Genomic DNA, 26,887 nt, shown 5'->3' on the forward strand with positions numbered 1-26,887 from the left:
GCAACCACCCTGACAAAAATTAGGAGACATTTATGTCATCGTTGCCACCTGCAAATAAGATCTCTGCCCTCCTAGTCTAGCTGAAATTCGCTTGGTCGGAGGGAGGGAACGAGCGTTACATGACTCTGGATGCATCATAATAAGCCTACCGTCACCATGAAGAGACATAACGAGCATGCAACTGCTAACCCACACCCGAATTATGACTACGGGTAGCCCCCCAACCACACTTGAAGAGCATTAACCAGATCGACTAGGGTAGCACCCAGACACCAATAACCCATACCAACAGTGAAACTATTAACCAACAATTCGCAGACCCCAACCCCTCGCAGACATAACACTAACCAGAATCCCTGAGAGTAGACACCCCACAACCACGAGAGAACTTTACAGATGCAGAACCCCAGGGGAGAGCCACTCAAAAGAGGAAACCTGTGCCTTGAAGACACATAAGAGAGCCAAAAGCTCGAGTACCCGACCACCCACTACCGAGTTTGCAGGTTGACCCAATTACTATGTGTCGAGTCCTTATCCTTCGCAGAGGAGCCATAGGCCACCCACAAGAAAAGAAAACAACTAATTCGATAATACTAACATTGAGGAGGGGGCACCGATGACAAAAACGCCACCAGTCCCATTCAGGATGCCAAACACAGAGGTTCACGCTGCTATCCGAGCTGAAGCCTCGACCAACAAACTGCTATAATAACCAAATCACTTGCCATGACAAAGGTTCGCCACCTTCCATATACCCTCGACGATCGTCCGCTCCCTCTCCCAACAAGGGTGATGGGAAATTCACACGCCAAACATTAAATTTGCCTGTACTATGAACACCGTGAGAGGACGAGAAGACCGATCCCCACACCGTCGGTCAGGCGTCTAACATCATCGTTCACGCGTAGGAATAATTTCCTTGTTTCTCACCCTTTCGAGGACAAACAATCTCAAATATTGCAGTCAAAGGAGGCATGAAAGTTGGACACGTAGATTATTCCTATAATTGTGTAAGATCTTTTGCAATAAGAACAAATTAAGCAAAGGTAAATATGTTCCTTTCTAAATTCATTTTAGTTCATGAAATTTAAAGAGCTATAGTTTAAAGCAATCTTAACAAAATAATGTGTGCAATTTGCTAAAAGAGTGCAAAATGTCCATAATGAACATAAGTATATTTTATGTGAGATCAAAATAAGAGTAAAGAACAATAAATCTATTGAATCAAGCAAATTGAACTTTTGCAGTCAAAGAGGACATGAAATTTGGAGTTGTGGATTATCTTTAATAATCGTGATATTTTGAAATATGTTGAGATTAAACAGAAAGCAAGGTCTCCTCCGAATTGCTCTCAAATAGCTATCGAAGTTTGTACGAAAGTAATTAATTGAACAATAATTGAACTAATATCTTTTTGAAGGCTTTTAATAGTTAATATACCTTCACACAAACTCGAGAGTACGAAGAATGGTGATTTCTTCGCACTCCCGCACTCAATCAACCAATGATTAGTTGACCGAGTACAGAAAAATCACCATTTTTCGCACTCCCACACAACTCGATCCATTATACATACATATAATATAAACTCATCTATTATACATACATATAATATAAACTCTAAGTGAAATTTTGTGGCAAAAACTGAGATAAAAAATTAAAATTTATTTATTATTTCGTACAATATACTTGACTTATTACCATAACAAAACTAGATTGAATGCGATACAAAATTATATGAAATTATACAATCAAGTTGTTTCAGAAGATAAAAATGATACGAGCATATAGTGTATATATTAACTAGGGGACCACAATATGCATCTATAATATGTTATTATTAATTATTATTCCCCTATTGTGAGGTTAATATATACTAATATTATAATTATTGCAAGTCGTTGTATTGGAGAGCAACGCGAAGGATGGTTTCTATTGAGGCTTGTGCAATGGCTAATGTGGAAAATGCTTACGAAATGAAAATGTGGAGAAGAGCTTGCGGAGCTATATATTCACGAATCTTTAAACTATCATTGAAACTTGTGCGAAAAAATTTTATTGTGTAAAAAACTTTCATTGTGTGGGGTTTTCTCCGCACTCACACAATTTTTAATTAATTAATGATAAAAGCAAAAATTATACTACACTATAATTATTAAAACTATGTTACATTATAATTATTACCTTAATAAAGGTTTCACTTATTATTCCCTGCTGCAGCAGGGTAATAATAACGTATTTACGATCCATTATTTTGACCTCGGTCTTAATGTCAAACTAGCAGTTGGTCTAGTTAGCGGTTGGAGGCTCGGCTCAGACTATTTAGCATGCTAAGCTGGATCTATTTCTTCAACTTGTCCTGACAATGAACCACACTAGTTGGTTCGAAACGCGTCGACAAATGATACTCCATGTGATTTTCGCTAAAAAATCTCTCACAAAATTTAACATTATAAATGAAATGAAATTATTTTTCGGAAATATTTTTAATTTATTTATTTAAAACATTATAAATGAAATGAAATTATTTTTCGGAAATATTTTTAATTTATTTATTTAAAATGTGATTGTTTGAGCAATTTTGAGTCTTATTGTTTCATCATGATTTGCGCCGCCATTTAGTTTGACAGATTGACAGCTCTAGGCGCAGTTTGGGCGTTTGTACTAGGTTTTGATTAGGTTAACAGATTGATAGCTCTGAACGCAGTTACGAGCGTTTGTACTTACATCGATCTATTATTTAATACGATTTGTAATTAATGTTTTATATTTTATTTTTTACTACATTAGAATTTTTTTTTATTACTTTTAAATCTTATTCAAGAAAACCTGCTCCTCAATTATGAAAACAAAAGGAATATCAAATATTTACTGGCAGATAATTGCCAAAGGCGCGGTTCAACAGGCGGATGGTGGCTGATAATGGCTAATAAATTCATAGCCAAGCATGAAAAACTAATATGCTAGGTTTGCAGTAAGAAAATACCTTGTGAGGTTTGCAAAATCCAAGAAGAGTTCTGACCAGTCTGGATTACTTGTTCCGTACGCGCTTTTTTTAGAATAAACTTATGGAATAATCTTAGAATATTTTTTTATATGAAATTATTTTGGAAAAACATGCTTTATTTTTCTTCAAATAATTTATATTAATCTAACGCTTATTTATTTATATTAATCTAACGCTTATTTTTTCAACATTCACACTTTACTCAAATCTTATGGAATAAATTTTTTATATGAAATTATTTTGGAAAAGCATGTTTTTATTTTTCTTCAAATAATTTATATTAATCTAAATTTGGTAGGTTATAAGACAAATAAATTGTTTTCATATGAGGAGGGTGCTAGTAAGTTGTAAAGTTTGACTAATGTAATCATAAATTAAAAATAATAATGATTTTGATTTTTGTGTGTGCTTATTTTATTTAAAATATGTCCAATCTATTTTAGTTGGGTTGTTTATTGAAATATTTTTCACACGATGTAATTTTGCTTTAGACTTAAATGGCAATATTTAGAAGCAAAATGGAGGAATTGTAAATATTTGTTTCTACTACTTTTGTGAAACACTTTAAAGGATAAAATTAATAACCAACATAATCCATTTTAAGTACGGACCGAGAGGTATCAAATTTCTTCATGTACAAACTTTTTTAGAGTGCAAAATACAATGTGTTATTCTTCATTCTTTAAATTGTATTTTTGAATGCTAAATAAAGTATATATAAGACCAAATAAAAAACTTAACCATAAAAATGTTGGGTTGTGTTATATTCTTTCTACGACTAGCCCCAGAGCCCCCCTTCATTGCGTCGATTGTGTAGCAGGGCTGTGGGAGGGGTCACAGGGGGTTTGAGGTGTACATGTAACCCCACTCTATGGAGTCTAGGGCAGCGCCCCAAAAATTTTTGGTTTTGGACCCTATGTTAGGTTGGGCAGACCAACCTATGGTTTTGTGCATGATTTTTGCACATGTTTTTGGATGCGATGGTTTTCGATCCATGGTTTTGGGCGTGATGGTTTTCGATCCATGGTATTGGATGCTTCAGCGTGTATAAATATGTATTGTAACATTGAAAGGAACATAATGAAAAATCAAGCTGGTAGTCCCGATTTTGAGATCCAGGGGAAAATCTCTGTGTATATGTGTTTTATGTGTTATGCTCTCGCATTGTTTATTTTCTGTTTTTTAGAATTCGTATGCATGTAATTTTTGTACGGGGTTAAAACCTACATTTGGTATCAGAGCTGTTTTGGCTTCAAGGGGACGCTTTTGTTGCTGAGGGGTTTCACTCGGGCTTGTGAGAGACCTTGTTCAGTGGGAGATCTGCGAGATCGATTCTGGGTGGTGAAAGAAGATGGCGAGCAGTGGAAAGATAGAGATCGAGATACACAACCTTCCTTGTTACAAGGAAGGTTGTGTACAACCGAGATGTCGTGTTCAGAGAGGTGAAAGATGTTATTAAACATGAAGTCCAACCAAAGGAACCTGAGAAGATAGAGTTTGAGCTAAAGGAGGAAGAATCAGACTCTACATCAGAGGAGGAATCAAAAGATGAAGAGCCACAAACTCCAGTTGTGAGAAGATCAGTTCGAGAAAGAAGGCAGCCAAAAAGGTATAGTCCATCTACTTTCTGTTCAAATTTTGCTTTATCTATTACGGATGACGATCCCAAAACTGTGAAGGAAGCAGTAGATTCGGAGGATGGAAAACTCTGGAAAGAGGCCATGGTTGATGAAATGGCATCTTTGCACAAAAATGAGGCTTGGGATCTGGTGGAGTTGTCGGTTGGAAGGAAACCCATTAGCAGCAAATGGGTGTTCAAAAAGAAGACAAATGTGGAAGGAAAAGTGGAGAAATACAAAGCTCGATTGGTAGCAAAAGGTTATTCCCAGGTGCCGGGAATTGATTTTGGTGATATTTTTTCTCCTGTTGCCAAGGTAACTTCTATTAGAATACTTTTATCTGTTGCTCCTGCTTTTGATTTTGAGGTAGAACAGATGGATGTGAAGACAACATTTCTTCACGAGAATCTGGAAGAGGAAATCTACATGAAGCAACCTGAAGGCTTTGCGGTGAAGGGTAATAAAGAACTGGTATGCAAGTTAAAGAAGTCTCTGTATGGGTTAAAACAGTCACCAAGGATGTGGTATCAAAAAGTTGATACATTTATACGGGGACTTGGCTTCACCGGAAGCAAAGCAGATCACTCTGTGTATTTTAAATTAATTGGTGACCGTGTTATTTATTTAGTCTTGTATGTGGATGATATCTTGCTGGTTGGAAATGACAAAGAAATTATCCAGGATTTGAAGACCCAATTGTTCTCCAAATTCGACATGAAAGATCTTGGTGCTGCAAACTATATTTTGGGCATGGAAATTAAAAGAGATCGAGCAAAGAGGAAGCTCTGGTTAAACCAGAGGAAGTATGTCGAGACAATACTGCAGAGGTTTAATATGTAGGATAGTAAAGCTGTGAAGGTTCCTATTCCTGTAGGTGTGAGGTTATCTACTGAACAGTGTCCCAAGACACAAGAAGAGGAAGAGGACATGTCCCGTGTTCCATATGCAAGTGCAATCGGTAGCCTGATGTATGCAATGGTCTGTACTAAACCAGACATTGCACATGCAGTGGGAGTATTGAGTAGGTTTATGTCAAAACCAGGAAAGGAGCATTGGACAGTAGTGAAGCAGGTTTTCAGGTATTTGCGTGGCACTAGTGATTATGGTTTATGCTACCAGGGAAGACCAGGATTGGACAGAGTGTTGGATATTTGTGGCTTTGTTGATGCAGACTGGGCTGGAGATCTGGATCAAAGAAGATCTACAAGTGGGTATGTGTTTAACCTATTTGGAGGTGCAGTCAGTTGGATGAGTAAGAAACAATTTGTAGTGGCACTATCAACTACAGAGGCAGAATACATGGCAGCCACTCATGCAAGCAAGGAAGCAGTTTGGTTGCAGAGATTGTGTTCAAGTATGGGGTTAGTACAAGGAGCTATAAGGATATACTGTGACAGCCAAAGTGCAATTTTCTTGGCAAAGAACCCCACATATCATTCAAAGACAAAGCACATTGATGTTCAGTATCACTTTGTGAGGGATATGATAGAAGACAAAAAGGTGTTGCTAGTAAAGGTGGACACATTGAAGAATATTGTAGATGCATTGACAAAATCTGTGAGCTCTGAGAAGTTCTCTTGGTGTAGAGAGACAATGGGCGTTTCAGGGCTGGAAAAATGACTAAGCTCCCTTGTGGGCTCTTGTGGAAAGAAAACAACAAGTGGGAGAATGTTGGGTTGTGTTATATTCTTTCCACGACTAGCCCACATAGTTAACCGGGAGGTTAGAGGGGGGGGGGGGGGGGGGGGGGTGGAGCCCCCCTTCGTTGCGCCAATTGTGTCGCAAAAGGGGAGGGGTGCACAGGGGGTTTGAGGTGTACCCATAACCCCACTTTATGGGGTCCGAGGCAGCGCCCCAGAAAATTTTGGTTTTGGACCCTATGTTAGGTTGAGCGGACCAACCTATGGTTTTGTGCATGATTTTCGCACATGTTTTTGGACGCGATGGTTTTCAATCCATGGTATTAGATGCTTCAACATGTATAAATATGTATTGTAACATTGAAAGGAACATAATGAAAAATCAAACTGGTAGTCCCGGTTTTGGGATCCAGGGGAAATCTTTGTGTATATGTGTTTTATGTGTTATGCTCTCGCATTGTTTATTTTGTGTTTTAGAAATCGTATACAAGTAATTTCTGTACGGGGTTAAAACCTACAAAAAACTTAAATTTTATTTCTATATATAGATATATATGAAGTTGATATTGACGTAAATTAGTTAACATAGATCTTCAAATAATTTATTTAAATATCTTGTTGAAATATTTTTGAAAAGTGTAAGATTTGAACATTTGATTCACACATTTTTTGTTACTTCTATTTACTTTACAACATTTTTTTTTTAGCTAACATTATTTTTCCATTTAAAACACTATTTTTATTTTTATTTTAAAGGAGACAAACAAATTTACATGTCCCCTCATACTGGGTTGTAGAATGAGTCTATCGACTCAATAATTTAATGAGTATTCAAATGGCACAAAGTGACAGAAAAATTTACATGTCCCCTCATACTGGATTGTAGAATGAGTCTGTCCGCTCAATAATTTAATGAGTATTCAAAAATAAGGATAATTAGTCTCGATCGCTTTGTTGTTTTTAAGTAAAAACTATTTTATAATTAATAATGTTAAACTTTTACTTTTATTATCTATTTTTTAAATTTGGTTATAAATTTTTTATTAATTAAATTAAAAATTAATTTTAACTTAAATAATATCTTGATTTTTCTATGCTTAAGAAAATGTGAGCCTCCAAAACCATACCAACAACTTGTACCTTAAAAAACCATGCATACTTTAAAATTTTGACTAACCTTAAATCTTAATTTGAATTTATTATTATTATTTTTTAAATAAAATGATTTTGAGTGACATTAAATCTTAATTTGAATTTTTTATTATTATTTTTTAAATAAAATGATTTTGAGTGACGTTAAATCTCAATTTGAATTTATTATTATTATTTTTTAAATAAAATGATAAATTTGTCATGAATAAAATTTTAAATAAAATAATAAAATAAATTATGATTTAATGAGTATTCAAAAATAAAAAGATAATTAGTATAAGATGCTTTGTTTTTAAGTAAGGATTATTTCATAGTTTATAATGTTAAATTTTTACTTTTATTATCTATTTTTTAAAATTTGGCATTGAAATTTTTTTGTTATTTTTTAATAACTTAAATAATAACTTGATTTTGCTAAGTGTTATGGTGATTTTACACCACAACTTATCTAGGAAGAACTCACTTGGGTTGAGGGGAAGCTTCCACTCTTAAAATCTAAATCCTTACACATTACCACTTCCTTATTTTTGATGAATAATAATGATGAATGCATTTATATTCTCTAATAATAGCTACCACTTGCCTATTGTTATTGAATAATAATGATCCATGAAATCATATTTTTAATATAAATTAGATGTGCAATTTAATGTTTATTTTAGGATGAAATTATTTCAAGGTTCCTTCTCCTTACATTACAAAGAAGATATTCATTGATGTGGAGAAACAAAATCGAGATGTCCCTCAATGTTTAAACTTATCTTCAATTATTTTCAATTTAAAATAGTCTCATCTCAAGGGACTTGATCACTCTTCCCACATAATAGATCTTAGAGTCAAAACAGATCAACATAATGTGCATGCTTTCAATATATAAATATGAGGTAAATTTGCAACATCCTCTACATTGAATGTGGAGTTAACTCATGTCACCAAACTTTTTATAAAATATTAGGTAAATATAAAATATAAAAGGCATCTTTAATTAATAGCTTATATATATCATTATGCATATTAATATATCTAACACTTTACTCAAAATCACCAAACAAATAGAAAGGACATAAAGAAAAATCTAATTCTAAAATTCCCCTTTGTTATTCTATTCAACGCAAATAAAAAAATCCAAAAAGAACAAAATCTCTCATTTGAATTTCTTAACAAATACTATAAAAAAAATAAGATATTGAAACTAATAACAAAGGGTCTCTACAACAAATGAAATCCCACTCCACTTAAAATTAATGGAGGTAGGTCATGTCCATGTTAGTATATAACCTCTTTGCTTGGAAATCACAGGTGATGTCATATCTATATATGTCTATAAGACATACAACAAGGAAATTTTGCATGTATTATGATGGAGTTATCCCACCTTAACATGGTCATAACAATAAAAATATAAAATATTTTACACATTTAATGTATAGTTATTGAGACGGCATATTGTAAATGATGTATCATAATATTCTAATTTAAAATATTTTTACTATTCAGAAATTTAATTTTTTTCAGGAACGAAAAAGCATAATTATATTATATAAGTTATATAATGAGCAGATAGTACATTGCCAGATATAAACTTCATATGAGCAAAAAACGGACGCATGGACAATCCGTAGCAGAAAAGTCTGAAAGGAGGAGGGAGAACTAGTCCCAAACAAAATGTTTTTGATGATCATCCAAATAGAGCCATTTTAGCTGTAATAGAGTTTACATAAAGAAATTTTGTGGATACAAAATTTGGAGAACTAGGATCCTTTATGGAGTAACAACGTTGTTCAGAAATTCCAAAATATATTCGACCATACATAAGTTAGAGGGAAATAAAAAATGATAAAAATTGACAAAGCATACCTGGAACCCGCAAGATTTGGGATTATGAATCAGGTAGAGAAAATTCTTTGATAGAGAAAATTTCCTCCTCAGAAATTACCTTCATGTTCCAGATACCTGAATCCGATAAAAGGCCTTCCTTTGATAAAATGTCTGCTTTCTTGTTCTGTACTCTGTAAATGTGCTGTATGGAACATCCTTCCATCCTCCTCCACAGGAACACTATTCTATTCATCCAACCTGCAAGGTGAGGATTGCTGATATGGATTTTTCCCAAAACATAATCCACCATGACTTTGGAATCCCCGAATATTGATACGGACTGAATGTTAAAGAAAATACAGAAAGAAAGAAGACCCGCAAGAGCCATCGCCTCCGCTTTGCAATTGGATCCTTTACCCCCATTCCAGGAAATAAGATATTGTGTATTTTCATCCATGATGATGTGGATCCCACATCCACAAGAGTTGTTTTGTGCAGCTCCGTCAAAGAACGCTCTCGGGAGCATGTTATGATCATGAACATTCATGTTGGGATTTGATCTTTTTTCCTTGAGTGGCTTTTCAGGTAAGGAGTCAAAAAGAGATGTTATGCTTTGAAGAATTCCCATGAAGGGCTCCTTACTTTCCTTGAAGATTTTGTTGTTCCTCCATCGCCATATGCACCAAAGGGCAATAATAAAAATAGGCCTCCAGGATTCCTTTTGCCCGCTCCACCAAAAGAAAGCCTCTTTTATGGATGAATGAGAAAAATGAGGGAAACCATATAGATTTTCTAGAGCTTGCCATAATTGCTGCGTTTTCTGACAGAATAAGAACATGTGGTAGTTTGTTTCCTCCTCAGACTTGCATATTGAACAGAGACCCGGCCCCTGCCAGTTCCTCTTTTTTAAATTTTCCCAAGATAAGTTTTTATTGTGGAATACCAGCCACGAGAAATAAATAGCTTTGGAAAGACAACCAGATTTCCAAAAAATTGATGGGAAAGTAGGGCTGGAAATGGTATTTCTTGAGGCTATCAGATTCTGGTAAATGTCCTTTACTCGTACCTGGGATGGACCTTTTGCATCTTTCCATGTAAGGACATCAGTTTCTAAGGAGTGATATATTCCACAGTTCCTCAAACAGTCTTTTAAACACTTCCACTGTCTTGCTATATTATCAGTCATCCCCATATTGCCATCTTCTTTCCAAATCGGGAAGGGTCCATGCCATTCTGCAATAAGTTTGTCCCAAGTAAAAAAACCTTTTCTGTGGAAAAAATTAAGGAGAGTCCCAGGCAAGATGATTTCCTCCTGTCTGCTCAAGAAAGTATCAAATCCTATGAGAATTCTGCTACCAGACTGGAAGTTCCATACCAAGTTCTTTAAGAAAAAACCTTCTATCTTACGAAAACTAAGCCATATTGCTGATCCATAAATGGATCCAATCCTTCCCAACCTGAACCAGTATGAGATATCCTTACTGCCCATATACTTCTTTTTTATTGTATTGCTCCAAGGGCCCTCTCCGAAAATCCCTCTCCATAGTGATCTACATAGAAGAGCCTTTTCAAAACTCTGCAGGTCCAGGAGGCCCCATCCCCCAAGATTTTTCGGCAAAGAGATGTCAGATAAGTTAGACAAGTGATATTTTCTTTTGTCAGCCTGGCCACCCCACATAAAATTAGCAGTTATCTTATTCATCTTCTAAATAATGCTTGCTGGAAGAAAAAAAGATGTGCCCAATAAACCGCAAGTTGATTTAAAACTGATTGAGCCAGAATAATTCTTCCTGCCATTGAAAGGCATTTGTATTCCCACACTGATATCTTTTTGTAGTATCTTTCTATTATCCATTGCCAGTCCGTTTTTGAGTATCTTTTTGCTTTTAACTGGAATCCTAAATATTTCATTCCATGTTTGATGGACCGCACCTCTATCCCAAAAAGAGAGGATATCCACTCTATTAATTCCAAATTGCCATCATTATGAAAGAGAACTGATTTGGATTCATTTATTTGTAATCATGTGGCCTTTTGAAACTTTTTTAGGATGTCATATAAGCATAACCAAGTGAGCCTGCAGAGCATACCAAAGATAAGTATATCATCAACAAATAAATTATGCGAGATATAATTGTTTCTGCAAATCCTCAATGGGCGACACCTGTTTTCACTAACTGCCTTATTGATGTGCAAGCTTAAAGAGTTCATTGCCAATATAAACAATAGGGGAGATAGTGGGCATCCTTGGTGCAGTCCTCTGGCAGCTAGAAAAAAAGGAGATGGAATCCCATTTATGATGATGGCATAGTTCACCTTCTCAACACAGGCCATGATCCAGTTTATCATGTTAACTTTCAGTCCAATCTTTGCAAGAAGGCATCTGATGAAACCCCAATCAAGGCAATCATATGCCTTTCGGAGATCAATTTTGAAAATGACTGCTTCACTTTTTTTGTGTGCATGGAGAACAAACTCTCTTGTGTGTTAGCAACAGCGTCCAAAATATTTCTTCCTTTCAAAAAAGCATGTTGATCCATTGATAAATGCTTTGCTAAAGTTTCTTTAATCCTTTCAGCAATAATTTTTGAAATGATTTTGTATGAAATATTACAGAGAGATATCGGCCTGAAATATTGAAAGGATTCTGCATCCCTTTTCTTGGGGATGAGGGCTATATGAGTGGATGAGGTTATCTGGTGAATGCTGCCTGATATTCTAGAGCCCTCAACCATCCTTAGCAGATCTTGTTTGATGAGGTCAAAGAAATGGATGAAGAATTCGATCGTCCAGCCGTCTGGGCCAGGACACTTATCCTTTTTAAAGGATTTCATGGTTTCTAGCAATTCTTCCTCAGTTATTGGCTGAAAGAGGCATTCATTTTGTTCATCGTTAAACATTTGAGGAAATAGGTCGATACCCCACAGAATGTCCTGTATCCTGCATTCATCAGATCTCTTGTATTGGTTTCCAAAATATCTCACAGCTTCACTTGAGATGTCTTGTTGAGAGTATAGAAAGTCTCCCTTTCCGTCCTTTATTTTCCATATAGAGTTCTTTTCTCTTCTTGAGCTTGCAAACCTGTGAAAGAATTTTGAATTTCTGTCTCCTTCCTTCAGCCAAATAGCCCTGCTCTTTAATCTCCATGATGCTTCTTCCTGTTCCAGGATTTTATGTTTTTTCCTTTGCAGCTCCTTTATACGACATCTCATGTTGAAAGGGAGAAGGTGAACAGCCAAATCTCTAGAGATGCTGTCCAATTCCATCTGAATTTCCCGAAGGGCTGTTCTGTTTTGTTGCCTTTTCTTATACTGCCAATCTTTTACAAGCTTTCTAATGGAGGACAGTTTATCTCTAAAAGTTAAGAAAGGAGGCATATTTTCTTTTGATGATAATTCCTTCCATGTTCTTCTTATGGCTTCATTGAATTTTGTTTCTTCCAAACATAGCCTGTTAAATTTAAACGGATACCCTTTTCTGAAACCCTTTTCTCTCCATCCTAGAAATATCGGCCTATGGTCTGATATGAAGTCATTACCAATTGATGAAAAATGCATGCCCAATCTATCAATTATGCTTGCATGTATAATAAAATGATCAAGTCTTTTTGCTATATATGCTCCTTCAGTCCTTCCATTGTCCCATGTTGGCAACATTTTAGGCGGACTAATGTCAACAAGATTCTTGTGTAGCAACTCATATCTAATGCGATCAGCAAGAGGATCTTTTTTCTGACTGTACCCCATGTTTCATCAGAGCTTAAAGTGACATTTAGATCTCCTGCAATCATCAAATACTCAATATCAAAAATCTCTGATGCAAATAATTTCTCCCAGAATGTTAACCTGTTTTTGTAAGGAGCATAGATGTTTAAAATGTTAATGGGACAATCTTTCCCCCTGATAGAAGCCGATATAAGAATTCCCGCAAAACATTTGTATGCTTTTGCTCTGATCCAATCGGGGTCCCATAAAACTGCCAGGCCCCCTGAAAGACCATTTGCCTCCGAAGCAACCATATGCCAAGTGGGGAACATTTTCCTGAAATAAGAAATAGATACGGGTGTGTTGTGCATGGTTTCTTGGATTAAGATGATTTTGGGTTGTTTTGATATGAAAAGATTCTTAAGGGCTAAAAATTTTTGATCAGCCCCCAGCCCCCTTATGTTCATGGATATAATGAAGGTCATTTGGAAGGCTTTTCGGCCACATTTGCTCTAAGAGGCCCTTCTTCCGACATATCAATGATAGGTACATCTACTAAGGAAAGATTTCGAACTCCTCTGCCTGCACCATCAATCCTTCCTCTGAAATGCCTGCTACCCCTATTATTTTTCCTTCTCACCGTAATATTTTTTGCAGAGTTTGGGCTTATTTGAGGGGAGGATGGCATTCCCGATTTATGAATGGTTAGGGGCCTGAGTTCAAGCGATTTCTTGCTAAGGAGGTAGTCCAGGTCGCTACCAATCGAATTTGATGGGGAAGACGCTGGGGGATTTAGAGGGGTAGCCGAAACCATAGGTTCTTTACCTTTCTGAGAATGAGTCAATCCCCTTTTTGGTGATGGAGAGGAAGATGAGATAAAAGTGATATTTGAGTCCACTTTAAAGTTTTTGATTGGCTGGGGAGCCGGTAGAGGGATTGGGGATTCTTTATCAGCATTAGGTTCCGGAGGGGGCAAGCTAAAAAGATTGGAAATCCTTTTATCAGATGGGGTGATAGATCTTCTCGAGCTTTCAGGCAGGACGCTTTGACTCTGGGGGTATGTTGATGGAGAAAATTTATACTGAGGATTTGATTTCTGACCGGGGGGAGAGAATTTTTGATAATCATCTTCAGGATTAAAAACCCCTTGTAGTTTGCCAGATTCTGATGGAGATGAGCTAATAGTAGAGGATGCCTTTGCCATTCCAGAGTAAGGAGACTTTGTCCTCTATTTATTTTTTGCTGACTGATATTTACCTTGATATATTCGGTTCTTTAAAACAGGGCATCGAGGACAATTTTTAATAAGGTGCCCTGTCTTGTGGCATACTGAACACCTGAAGGGGACTCCCCAGAAATCCAGTCTTTGATTTATCTTTAAATCCCTCCAGGATATCTCGATGTGGTCTGGGAAACCTCCCCTATAAGCTTTCTCTATGAGAACCCATGCTACTCGTTTATCCTTTTCCCCCAAACATCTTGGATCTACATATACACATCTTCCTATGGCATTTCCTATCTGAGTTAAAGTTTCCTTCGACCACAACTCCAGGGGAAGGCCGGGGAGTTTGACCCAAATTAAATTATTTGTGGGAGTATTCTTCAATGGATTATAGCCTATGTACCATTTGTATAGCACCAGGAAGCTCCTTCCGTGCACCCATGGACGAGTCTGAACGACTTCCAGATCGCTAGCACTCAGAAAATGAAAACAATACCATTCCTTCATCAGTTTAGCTATAATGGGGATGTAGCCAATCAAAGGTTTCCATTGAAGCTCTAGCCACTTTCGCATCCTGGCATCATCCATCTCTGGAAAGTGCCATCAGCCAACCAGGGCGAATTCCTGTAAACTTTCGATGCGGTCGGTTAGATAAGTACTATCTAACTTAATCGCCGTCAGTGGCGGGATGGTTTTTACAGGTTTTACATTCTTATTGTAATAGTTTGGAAGCTCAGATTCTACATATACTCTCTGAAGGTGTTCATTTCGGTTTCCTTCCTGAGATGTTTGAGTTTTTTTATGACAATCGTCATCCAGGTCATCAGATTGCAGCAAAGGATGAACAGTCACGTCAGCCAGCGTGGACTGCCAGTCATTTGCCAACATGGCGGTACCCTTACAAGTTTCAGCCTGAACAGTTGCTCGGATCATGGCCTCCGTGGCCGATGCGTCTGACACTAAGTCCATAAAAGTCCACCCCCTGTGTACTGATCAATCCTAAAAAGGATTTTCCGGATCGGGCAATAAATCATGCAATAACTTTGACCTGACCGCTTCTGAATATATTACCCAGAGCAAATATGACTCGGAAGGGAAAAGTAGATCTTGCCTGACATAAGTACTGACAGAAGGAAGCCTCGAGAATAAACAGCTCCCCTTCCAAAGCGGGGATCAGATTCCAAAGAAGCCCACTAGTCTTCAGGAGTTATGAGGGAGTGACGTATACATGAGTCAGCTTAGGATAGCAGTAAAGAGAGTTCAAGAGAATGACGGCTTCTAATGACCCCCAAGATCCGATTTCATACCTTCAAGTACCATTTCTTGTACCCCATAAGCTTTGAAATTCAAAACTCTGCAGTACCAGATCCAGAGGAGTGGAAAAACGTGAACCGGGAAAAAGGTTTCCGATTCCGGTGAGAGGAGAATCCGTCCCGGAAAAACCAGGAAACTGAAAGTTCCAAAGGATGCTGCAGGTCTCAGCCAAAAAGATTACCAGATTTTCGGAATGCAGTCAAGGGATAATTATAAGGAATAAAGAAGCTGATAACTCGTCAAAAGAGCCTTGATTCCCTCTCTTTCCCAGTATCAAAAAGTAACAGAAACTAAAATGGCTTTTTGGAGATGTTTCAGGATGAAAAATTCGGGCATACAATACAACAACAGTAAAACTCATACACACACCACCAAGAACCTATCCTTGAAGCGTATATCTGAACAGGGCTTGGATATAACAAAGAAATTCTTCAAATTGAAGAAAGATATCCACGACCAAACATAATTAACAGACTCCGACATATGGTATTGCCGGAAAACAAGCTAAAGCAGTCCTCCTCATCAGAATTTAGACCTTTGATAGAAAGCTATAATTCAGACTACAGCCCAAAGACACAAACCAACAGTTCCAACTTTTGAAAAGAAAAACTGAGATTTTCATCTTTGAAATGGCTATAACAAAAAGACATATTCCATATCACACTTAAACTTTAAATTTTCCAAGTTCCATGAAAAGGAAAAATTGTCCTTTGATGAGAGATTAACTAACCTGTTGAATGAGCATTTTTCCAAGCAGAGAGCACCGCGAAGCCTGAGCACCACGAAGCCGAAAAGCAAAAAACTTCCCCTTGAGAGCAAATAACCTCAAAAGCGGAATTATTGGGAAAAATCCCCCAAACGACGGATGAAAGAGGAAAATACTGAATTGGGAAAAAGTCTGAACTGAGTAAGAGGGTGCAGCATAAAACATAAAGTGTTTAGATACTTTCTTTTAGTGAAAAGCTGGTGAGAGCTAGATTGAGCCAAATAACTCGCGGGGACAGAGTAATAAAGGATAAAGTTGGCACTAATGGAGGAGTTACACTCAGCCAGAAGCTGTGGAAGAGGTAGCAGCATAAACAGAAAGTGGTCAACATTTTTCCTGTTAAGAAAAACTGGCGAGAGTTTGTATGAGCCAAAACCAGAGACATTCGCAGGGTTAGAGTAAAAAGAAAGTGATGGCGTTTATGGAGATGACATGTTCAGGTATACAAACAAACGTCATCATGCCGATAAAGGCACGTATCCCTCATGCACCCGTCCATTCTCCGGAAAATTCTTGTGGTGTCTTCAAGCTGTGTAATTGGTCAGATGTAGACAGTCGCATACCTGATACGTCGGCCGACGGTGCTCTCCACTGAATCCTGCTCTCCCACTCTCCAAAAAACAAAAATGGTGATTTGTTGTTGTCATCTATTCAAGAATTTAATTATCATCTTCATTCAAGTAAAGTTGCAAAATTATTGATTCTTTTTTTTCCACTTGGGATAATTTGTTTAGACATAGGAAGAGACATGCCCCAGTAAATTTCCTTGTTTGTTAGAAATCTAAATAAATAAAACCATGGTTCAAATTAATAATAGATTAATAATATAAATATTTTACAACAAAGATAATTGAAATAATTTGTACTGAATGGAGTAGATAACTATCCATGTAACTCAATAGACATTGGTCACATTTTTGTTAATTTGTACCATGTTTACTTCTAGTTATAAATAAGAAAGTATGAAGAATATTTGAAATAATAATGAAAGGTAAGGAATAAGTGAAAGGCATATTTAACAATGATGTCAATTGAGAACTTATCCAAAAATGTTAAAGAATCATCATTGTAACATTTACCTAGTCCTTTTCAAAATACAAAAGAGATAAAGACAAAGCTAAATAAGTTCACATGACCATTCAAACATAATTAAAGTTACATAAAGTTTCCTTAAAAAACCAACCTTTCAAATAAACTATATTTCTCGAAGGTGGCAAAACCTATCAAACTCAGGTGTCAAACCAACAGTGAGGACAACCATCTCTGGCTGCTATCCGCGAATGTCGATTTGACTCATCACCGTTATCAAGGAAAACCACGCCACCTGTAATAACCCGCTGGTGGTCCGTAAGGGAGCAGGCTTTCACTCCTGCCAGATGCCTCTGGGTCTTGGGCCGTTAACCTGTTTCCTTACGTCCGAGGAAGACGAGCTCTTAGCCAAGCAGAAGCAGTTTTACGGCATACTCCAGGCCGATCAAATAAACTATATTGTTTTTAATAATACTAAAATTAAAATTAAACTATATTGTTTTTAATAATACTAAAATTAAAATGGATTTGGAGAAACCATATTATTACTATGATTTTAAGAATAATAAACTATTGCTTAATAAAATCTATTTTATATATCCTATACATTAAAACGCAACTAATTTACTAATTTTAAAGCCCACTAATCAAAACAAGGGGCAGGGAACGCTACGCGGCCTTCACTAATTGCAATCCCTTAACTATATGAGAGCCTCATTCGTGAACCCTACACAAGTTAAGGCCGGGAAATATCAAAGATTACGCTTCGTATTCCCTTTGATTACATTAGAGCCTCGTTCTTGCCCTTACACGAGTTAAGGGCACTGCAATATTAAATATTACACCGCTTATTAATTTGGCGCGAGGTTGCCCTTTTCTAATGGATTGATCATAATTGCGGAATACAATTTTTGTTCCGCGGAGAAATACAAATCTACCGGCATCCTTGGAATATGCGGAGCAGACAGGTATAAGTCTGATCCACGGCATCATGGAAAATTACGAGGCGCTGAAATACCGGACAGTCGACTGAATGAGGGAGACATGAAGCCCAATTGGAGCTTGGCATTGCGCTCTAAAACAGATAAGAACGTCAATCAAGCAAACAGACAAAAGGGGCTCTGACGATTCCCATAAAAGCCCTTGCTCTGCTTTAATCTCATGAATGAATGCATGCAAAGGAAATGCGGGCTTGAAAACATATAAACCACAAAAGGAATACTTTAATCCCGTAAATATGACTTCATTGCTATCTAGCCTTATGTACGGGCCGAGATCCTTAGTTCGAACACAACTTTATTCGAATACAGCCGCTTATTTGTTTCCAATGTGCTTATTGGCCCCCGCAATGCAAATTCCAACGAGGTTTTCCGGACATTGTTGGAGAAATAAAAAAGACTCTCCCATTTTCTTTTCTTGCACCAGGCTCGTGAACTCCTCTCGCATTGCTGTTGCTGCTGCCGACTCTTCCGATGCGCATACGAAGGACGGTGAAGTTTCGTTTCACAATCTTTTATCGTAATTCGTTTTCAAAGAATTGAAAGCGTGCGTTTAATTTAAATTTTATTTTCCAATTCTCGCGTTTTTTGCTTGCATATTGGAGTCCTTTTGAAAATATTATTTAGGGCATTGGCAAGATTCACCGGGTCTTGAATCGTATGGAAGTTTTTTGTTCAAATTTAATAATTCATGGTACAATCATCTCTATGCGTTCGTGTTATGAACATAGCGCCTTCAACTTAATTTGCTGGCCAGGAGAATTACACCCTTGGCCTTATCGTTGTAGCTTAGACAATGCTTACAAATTGATGTTACGATTTATTGAAATTTCTTTAACTGATTTAACAATTTTTCAATTTCAATGGAATAGAAGCGGAGACGGTTCATTGTTTAACACCTTTTTGGTGGGAATATTAGTAGGTGGCAGGTGGCAATTTATTATAATGTAATTATAAACTTTTAACTGGAAGCCCCGATGGGTAGCCCAGTTGGTTGAAGCTCGGCCAAGTCTTTGGCCCTCTGTCATGAGGTGTGGGTTCAATTCTTCTTGGGTCCATTAGGGGTCAGGCTCCCTGCGTTGTGTTGAGTATGCTGCGTGGGTCTCGTGCATTGATTAAAAGCTCATGGTGTCCTGTGCATTTTAGTGACAACAACAAGCATTTTAGTGACAACGACAAGGTCAGGTATATTTTTAAAATTAACACAAATGCGTATGTGCGGGACTGTGGAGGAAGTTCATTGTGCGAAGGAAGCTTGGACCTCCGCACTCTGCACAATCTATTAATAATAAAATAGCCATTGGTCTTTTCAACAATTTTCAATTTTTCCTTGCAGTGCACTTCACAACGACAAGGTCAGGTATATTTTAAAAATTAACACAAATGCGTATGTGCGGGACTGTGGAGGAAGTCCATTGTGTGAAGGAAGCTTGGACCTCCGCACTCTGCACAATCTATTAATAATAAAATAGCCATTGGTCTTGTCAACAATTTTCAATTTTTCCTTGCGGTGTGGAAGTGTGAAGAATTGTGCAGGAATGCGGAGGAACTTAAATGTGCAGAGAAAGCATTCATTGTGCAGACCTCCACACTCCCTGCAACCTTCGTCATTGCATACATGTTTGCAATTTTAAGTGGCCGTACAAAAGAAAAATGAATAATCTTATTTTGCATAACCTCCAGCTTATTCGTGATCAAAATAAGAATAAAGAGTTATAAATTCATTGAATCAAGCAATCTCAAATATTGCAGTCAAAGGAGGCATGACATTTGGACACGTGGATTAGTTCTATAATGGCGTAAGATTTTTTGCAATAAGAAAAAATTAAGCAAAGATAATCTTGTTCCTTTCTAAATTCATTTTAGTTCATGAAATTTAAAGAGTTCTCGTTTAAACCAATCTTAACAAAATAATGTGTGCAATTTGCTAGAAGTGTAAACGGTCCATAATGAACATAAGTATATTTTATGTGAGATCAAAATAATAGTAAAGAACAGTAAATCTATTGAATTGAGCGGATTGAACTTTCACAATCGAAGAGGACATGAAATTTGGAGCCGGGGATTATCGTTAATAATCGCGATATTTTGAAATATGTTGAGATTAAGCATACAACAAGCTCTCCTTTGCATTGCTCTCAAATAGCTATCGAAGTCCGTGCGAAAGTAATTAATTGAACATTAATTGAACTAATAGCATTTTTGAAGGCTTTTAATAGTTAATATGCGTTCATATCATATGTTGTTAATTTTAGGTATGTTCTATGCTTAGAGCAATATATTTCAATTTTCACAGTTAGCTCAATATCTTTTCCAGATTAAAGTAAATTGCAGATAGAACATAAACATAGATCGCAGAAGACAAGCTAAGACAAGAAGACACAAGATGTGGCGCGAGTCAGGGACAAACCTGGCGCGAGTCAGAGACAAACCCCAATGTGGGGAAACCCTTGATCAATTCTTCTTATATGTTCTTCAATAGTTCAGCAGAGAGAGAGAGATGATACATATACAACAGAAGTCAACACTTTGACTTATCTAAATAAGAGCATAGATCATCTCTAAGAAGATGAACATGAGATGGCGAAACTTAGTTGAAGACAAGTAGCTTCAACTGATTCTCCAAGGTGACTCCACCTATCATTGTGCTGCATCTCGTCATCATGCTGCACCTCACCGTGCTGCACCATGCTGCACCTCACCGTGCTGCACCATGTTGCACCCATCATCACTATGTTGGACCTCATGACCATGCTGCACACATCATACTGTTGCACCTTATGCTGCCACTGTTGTCCCATGTGCCATTGCTGCTGTCCAACTGTTAGTGATATTGCCATTCCATGTTTGGCATACTACTGTCCCATTTGCTATGCTCCAACAAACATCATAGCCTTGTTGTCCCATTTGCTCATTGCACCAAGCACCATTGCCTAGCTGTCCCATTTACCATGCTGTACTAAGCACACTTGCCTAGCTGTCCTATTTGGCATGCTGTACCTTGCTGCTGTCCTAATGAGTTTGCAGCACCATGCTTGCTGCTGTCCCATTGTAGCCTTGCTGTACCATGTCATTACTTGCTGTCCCACTGTTAGAGACATTGCCATTCCATGTTTGGCATACTGCTGACCCATTTGCTATGCTCAACCAAGTGACCTTGCTGTCCCATGTATCTAGCTGCCAACACACCATACAAACGCTGCTCCACTAAGTATATACTAGCTCACAGTTTTCAGGTCTGTTTGGTTGCAGCAAACTAGGTCTGGTTAGGGCACACAACTGTCCTTAACTAGCCTTCTTTTTGTGCCCAAAAACACTCCCAAGAAATGCGGTTACCCTTCTTTGAGGGCCGAGGGTGGCTGCTTCAATTCTGGGCTTCCCTAGCCCTTGTCTACCCTTCGGCTTGCCTGTCATTTACTGCGGCACCCTACAACAAGACTGTGTAGGGTTGCGATTGCCTTTCCATGGATCTGCACCCCTCCAAAGTGCCCTCAAAACTGTCCTATGGTTGCGACTCTTCCAGCAAGGGAACTCGACCCCTTCTCCAGCACTTTGGACCCTTGGAATAGACCCAAAACAATCCTCCTTTTTACACGCTGTCCCTGCCTCTTCTTGATCCGGCTACCACAGGGAATTATCCTCCTTCAACAAGCTCTCTTCCTCCACAAATGGATGCGTAGAGCTGTCATAGGCTAGGGCTTGCTAGGACTGCGGCTAGGGCTGCTAAGACCTCCTCCATAGCTGCGTAGATCCTCTTTCTTAGGACTGCGTTAGGGCATCCTCCTTAGCACTGTGTTAGGGCTTGTAGTGACTGCGTCTAGGGATTCATTCTAGGGCTCCTTTACCTTATGTGTTTTAGGGCTTCCTCTCTTAGATTTCTCTTCCACTAAAACCCAGAACAAGTGGAGAGAAATCAAGAGTGAAGTGTGTGTGTAAAATGACTCTCAAGTCATCTCTTTTTATACTAAAACGTTGAGCACATGTGGGGTTTATTTGGTTGCTGGCCGACCTTGACGAATTATCTATTAACATAAATAAATTCATAACTCCATGAATACTCATCGGAATTAGATGATCTTTAGATCAATCCTACACCTCTCGATGAGAGGGATCCAAGAAAAATATCAACTGCCATAAATAAGATGACCCACATGGAGTTTGGCCCTGGGATACATCAACACCTGTCCTCCCCTGAACAGTACCTCATATCCTCTATCCTCCAAAGCTAAGACGGATATGAGGTTCTTCTTCATCCTTGGCACATAAAGAACATCTGACACTTTCAAGGGAGGTTTGGACTCCCTCTGAAATGTCAGTGTCCCCACCCCCACTACTCTAACAACTTTGTCATCACCGAGTACTACCTCTATATCAGTGCCACTCTCTGAAAGCTCTGAGAAGTACTCACGGACTCCTGTCATGTGACGTGAAGCCACACTGTCCACATACCAGATACCTGAAGATGCTCCGCTAATCGAGGGAAAAGCATGCTCCCTCTGAACCTGTGTGGCAGGTGATCCTGCACTAGAGGACTCACACGTAGTGAACGCAAACTCCCGGTCAAAACGACCTGCAAAGTCCTCAATCTCTGCTGAAGCTGACACGTCCTGGTTCTTACCCTTCTTCTTCTTCTTCTCCGGACACACAACTGCATAGTGTCCCATCTTTTGACAATTCCAACACTTCACCTTGGAATAGTCCTTCTGTGTGTTCCTCTGTTTACCTTTACCTTTGCCTTTGCCCCCACCACTGGTTGTGGAAGCCTGCTTCTTCCCTTTGCCTTTCTTGCCTCCTGCCACCAGTGCTACATCCTCATCCTGCTCAACTGGCTTGGCTGCCCCAAGCTGACCTTTCTTGATCTCTGTCTGAATGCAATCATCCCAAAACCTCTCCCATGTGGGAAGGGTCTCACGTGCACAAACCCCATCAGCAAAGTTCAACCATGAACGGGGGAGACCATTCACTGCAATCCGCACCAACTCAGTGGGTGGAATGGCCTCTCCAATCGCTGCCAACTCATCTCTCACATTAGTAATCTTTGTGAGATATCCAGCTGCACTATCATTACTCATCTTAATGTTCGTCAGCTTCTCCTTCAGGACCATCTTCAGGTTCTCATTGGTACTCTGGTAGAGATTGGACAATGCTGTCCACATCTCATGGGCATTGCTATTTCCTCTCACATGAGGAATGCAATGGTCTTTGATTCCGTCTAGAATCAACCTCTTACCCTTATTGTTTTTCTTATTATACTTAGCCAACTGAGTAGCATCAGTAGGCACAACAACAGAGTTCTGTGTGGTATGCACCATGATATCCCAGACTTCTGCCTCCTCAAAGATACTCTGCATTCTCTCCTTCCAAACGCTGTAATTTGTATGCCCATCCAACCTATCCTCCACCCTCAATCCCAATGACATCCTGCTGTCCTAAAACTGAAAAATAGCACTGCTGTAGTAAAGATAAAACTGCTGTTTATGAAAAAATCAGCTTGCTGGAATTTTCTGAGTGAAAAATCAGCAGCTGTAATTTTTCCTTTTGCTGTCCCAAACTGCCCTTCAGCACTCAAGCTCTGATACCATGTAAAAATTTCTCATTTCCCACCCTGGTTTTCAGTTTCTTCTTATTTCTCCCATATAGTTAAATGCCCTTTCCCATAAACATACATTTAACAAGCTGGAAAAAATAAATTTGCTGAAAACACAAATTCTGGAAATTTTACAGAATGTTGGAAATTGCAGAAATAAAAATCAGCAGTAATAAACAGCCATTAAAACACATTTAAACACTGAGATTTTTGGTCAACTTGACCCTGGAAAAACCCCCTACAACTTTTGGGGAAAACCGGTTCGAGAGCTCTTCTTTATTTCTGAAAATGCCTTTTTTCACAGTGAGAAATGTTCAGCAAAAAATCAGCAAGCAAATTTACAACTTATCTCTTTTCCCATGCCTCATAGCAAACTGGAAATTACAACAAACAGGACATCAATAAATGCTGTACGGCCTCCTCGATTTTTGTGCCCACTTTCAGCATTAAATGCTGCTGTACGACTAACATTAAATGCGCCGGACTGCAATAAATGCGCTGTACGGCCTGCAATAAATGCGCTGTACGACCCTCTTTTTGCGTGCAGAAAAATGAGCAAATTGCTCCTCGATTTTTGTGCAAACCACTCCTCGAAAATCGTGCCAAAATATACCTTTCACTGTGTGCTGAACCAGCTGTACAAATCTGCTCAACTGCTGCCTTGGAATGTGTGCCAAGCTGCTGTCTCCTTCTCCTCCCTGCTCAGAAATCTCCCTTGCTCTCCTTCTCCCAATCTGCTCATGAAAGAATGAATGACCTTTTCCTCCTTTAATCTAACCCTAAGTGACTTTTGGGTGATCCCTAAATCCAATGGCTGAAATAGATTGAAATCTAAGGCTGAGATTAAATGCTCATTTTTTATTTTTTAATTCACCCCACTTTAATAAAGACCCACTTAGTCATTTATTTCCAAAGTCACTTTTTCTTTCTAATTTTTCATTGACTTTATAAAAGTCACTTTAAAATTAGACTTAGTAACTTTATCACTTAAAGTCACTTTTAAATTAGATTTAACTTTATAAAAATTATAAAGTTACTTTAGGAGAAAAATTAAATTCTTTTGGACACTTTTCCCTAGGCCAAAGATTAAAGCCTAAGGGAACCACCTGTCCTCTGGTACCAAATTTCAACACTCCCTCTTACCGAGGAAGGTGTTCCTCACCACACCCATCTTGTCTCTGAAGTAGACATGCTTGCCCTGTGGTAAGGCTTTGGTAAGAATATCTGCAACCTGCTCATCAGTGGAAATATACTCAAGCTTCACAGCTCCCTTCTGAACAGTCTCTGATGAAATGATATCTGATCCCGATATGCTTTGACCTGTCATGAAATATTGGATTCTCCGTGAGTTTAATGCAACTCTGATTATCACAGTAAATCACTGAAGGTCTCAACGGCTGACCAAATAAGCCAAACAACATCTTGCGAAGCCAGATGGCCTCACAACTAGCTAGACTGGCTGCCATATACTCTGCTTCCGCTGAACTCAGTGCTATTGGCTACTGCTTCCGGCTGAACCATGACACTACTGCTGAACCCAACCCAAAACAACACCCTGAAGTGCTCTTCTTATCAGAAGCACAACCTGCCCAATTAGAATCAGTGTATCCTGCCAATCTCACTCCATCTCCCTACCTGTAGTCCAGACCATAATCCACTGTCCCCTGCAAGTATCGCAAAATGTGTTTTGCAGCCACCCAGTGAACCTTCCTAGGCTCACACATAAACTGACTCATCGTGTTGACTGCAAAACAGATATTTGGTCTAGTGTTGACCAAATACATGAAGGAACCAATCAACTGCCTGTACAATGTGGGATCCACCAACTCGGAATCCGAAGCATGAAGCTTCTTCCAGTTGGTGATCATCGGTGTTGACATGGGTCTACAATCCTCCATGTGGAATCTGCTAAGGATGTCCACAATATACTTCCCCTGCCCCAGGAAGAAATGCCCCTCCTCCTGCCACACCTCCAAGCCCAAAAAGTAATGCATCAAGTCGATGTCCTTCATCTCAAACTCCGTCGCAAGATCTCTCTTGCAGTGCTCTATGAGTCTCTCTGCACCTGTAATGACCAAGTCATCCACATACAGCACCAGAATGAGAGGCTCCTCACCAATCACAATAAAGTAAAGGTTCGGATCTGCCTCACTCTTTGTGAAACCCATCCCCTGCAAATATATATCTATCCTGGAGTACCAAGCTCTGGGAGCTTGCTTCAGGCCATAAAGGGCCTTCTTCAGTCTGCACACATGGGACTCCTTCCCATGCACCTCAAAGCCCTGCGGCTGCTCAATGTACACCTCCTCCTGTATGAAGCCATTGAGAAATGCAGTCTTCACATCCATCTGGTGGATCTTCCAACCCATCTCTGCTGCTATCGATATAATGGAGCGGATCGAAGTATATCGAGCCACGGGAGTGAAGGTCTCCTCATAATCAACTCCCTCTACCTGGGAGAACCCTCTAGCCACAAACCTTGCTTTGAATTTCTCAATGCTGCCATCTACAGCATGCTTTACATTGTAAAGCCATTTGGAAGTAACCACGGATTTGCCCTCAGGCCTCGGCACCACCTCCCAAACATCATTCTTCATGATAGAAGAATACTCCTCCTGCATGGCCTCTCTCTAGACCTGCTGGCTAGCTGCCTCCTCATAGCCAGAAGGCTCAGAGTCAAGGATGCTGGTAACCATTGCCATATAGCTACAAAACCTCTCAGGTGGTCTACTCTCTTTGATCGGCCTCTTCGGCTCAGCAACAGATGTGGCATCTCTCAAGGTGTCCTGAAGCCACTTGGGCTTCCTCTTCCCTGAGCGCACTTCTCCCACCGGAGAATGAAACTCCTCCTCATCATCATCAGGACCCTGAACTCCTGACTGTCTGTCTGCTGTCCTCCTGCCTGCACCTGAACCTGTAGAAGCTGAGGTATCGTGTGAACTGTCCATCAGTGGATTCCCTAGTGAACTGCTCTGCATGCTGCCCGGAGCACCACCCCTCTGGCTCAGTGAGCCACTGCTCACTGACGGAC

The 26,887-nt window shown here is 38.8% G+C and overlaps 1 protein-coding gene across 6 annotated transcripts in view; it reads left to right on the plus strand.

Moving 5' to 3' along the window:
- Positions 1-17,997: 17,997 nt before the first annotated feature.
- Positions 17,998-26,887, plus strand: part of LOC149257211 (uncharacterized) — a 571,530-nt gene continuing 562,640 nt past the window's right edge. For 5 of the 6 annotated variants that reach the window (XR_016256691.1, XR_016256690.1, XM_089413724.1 and 2 more), the window contains exon 1: positions 17,999-18,761. Coding sequence is in view for 4 of the 6 variants with exons in the window: in XM_089413724.1 (XP_089269850.1) it covers positions 18,437-18,761 (325 nt within the window). In the remaining 2 variants the exon portion in view is untranslated. Of the gene's footprint in view, positions 18,762-26,887 lie in introns of all 6 variants that reach the window. The other variant, XM_089413730.1, reaches the window with a different exon arrangement.

The sequence above is a fragment of the Pinus tabuliformis genome, chromosome 6 (genome assembly GCF_031772625.1).
Source record: "Pinus tabuliformis cultivar Carrire ecotype Pingquan chromosome 6, CPIR1, whole genome shotgun sequence".
Classification (NCBI taxonomy): domain Eukaryota; kingdom Viridiplantae; phylum Streptophyta; class Pinopsida; order Pinales; family Pinaceae; genus Pinus; species Pinus tabuliformis.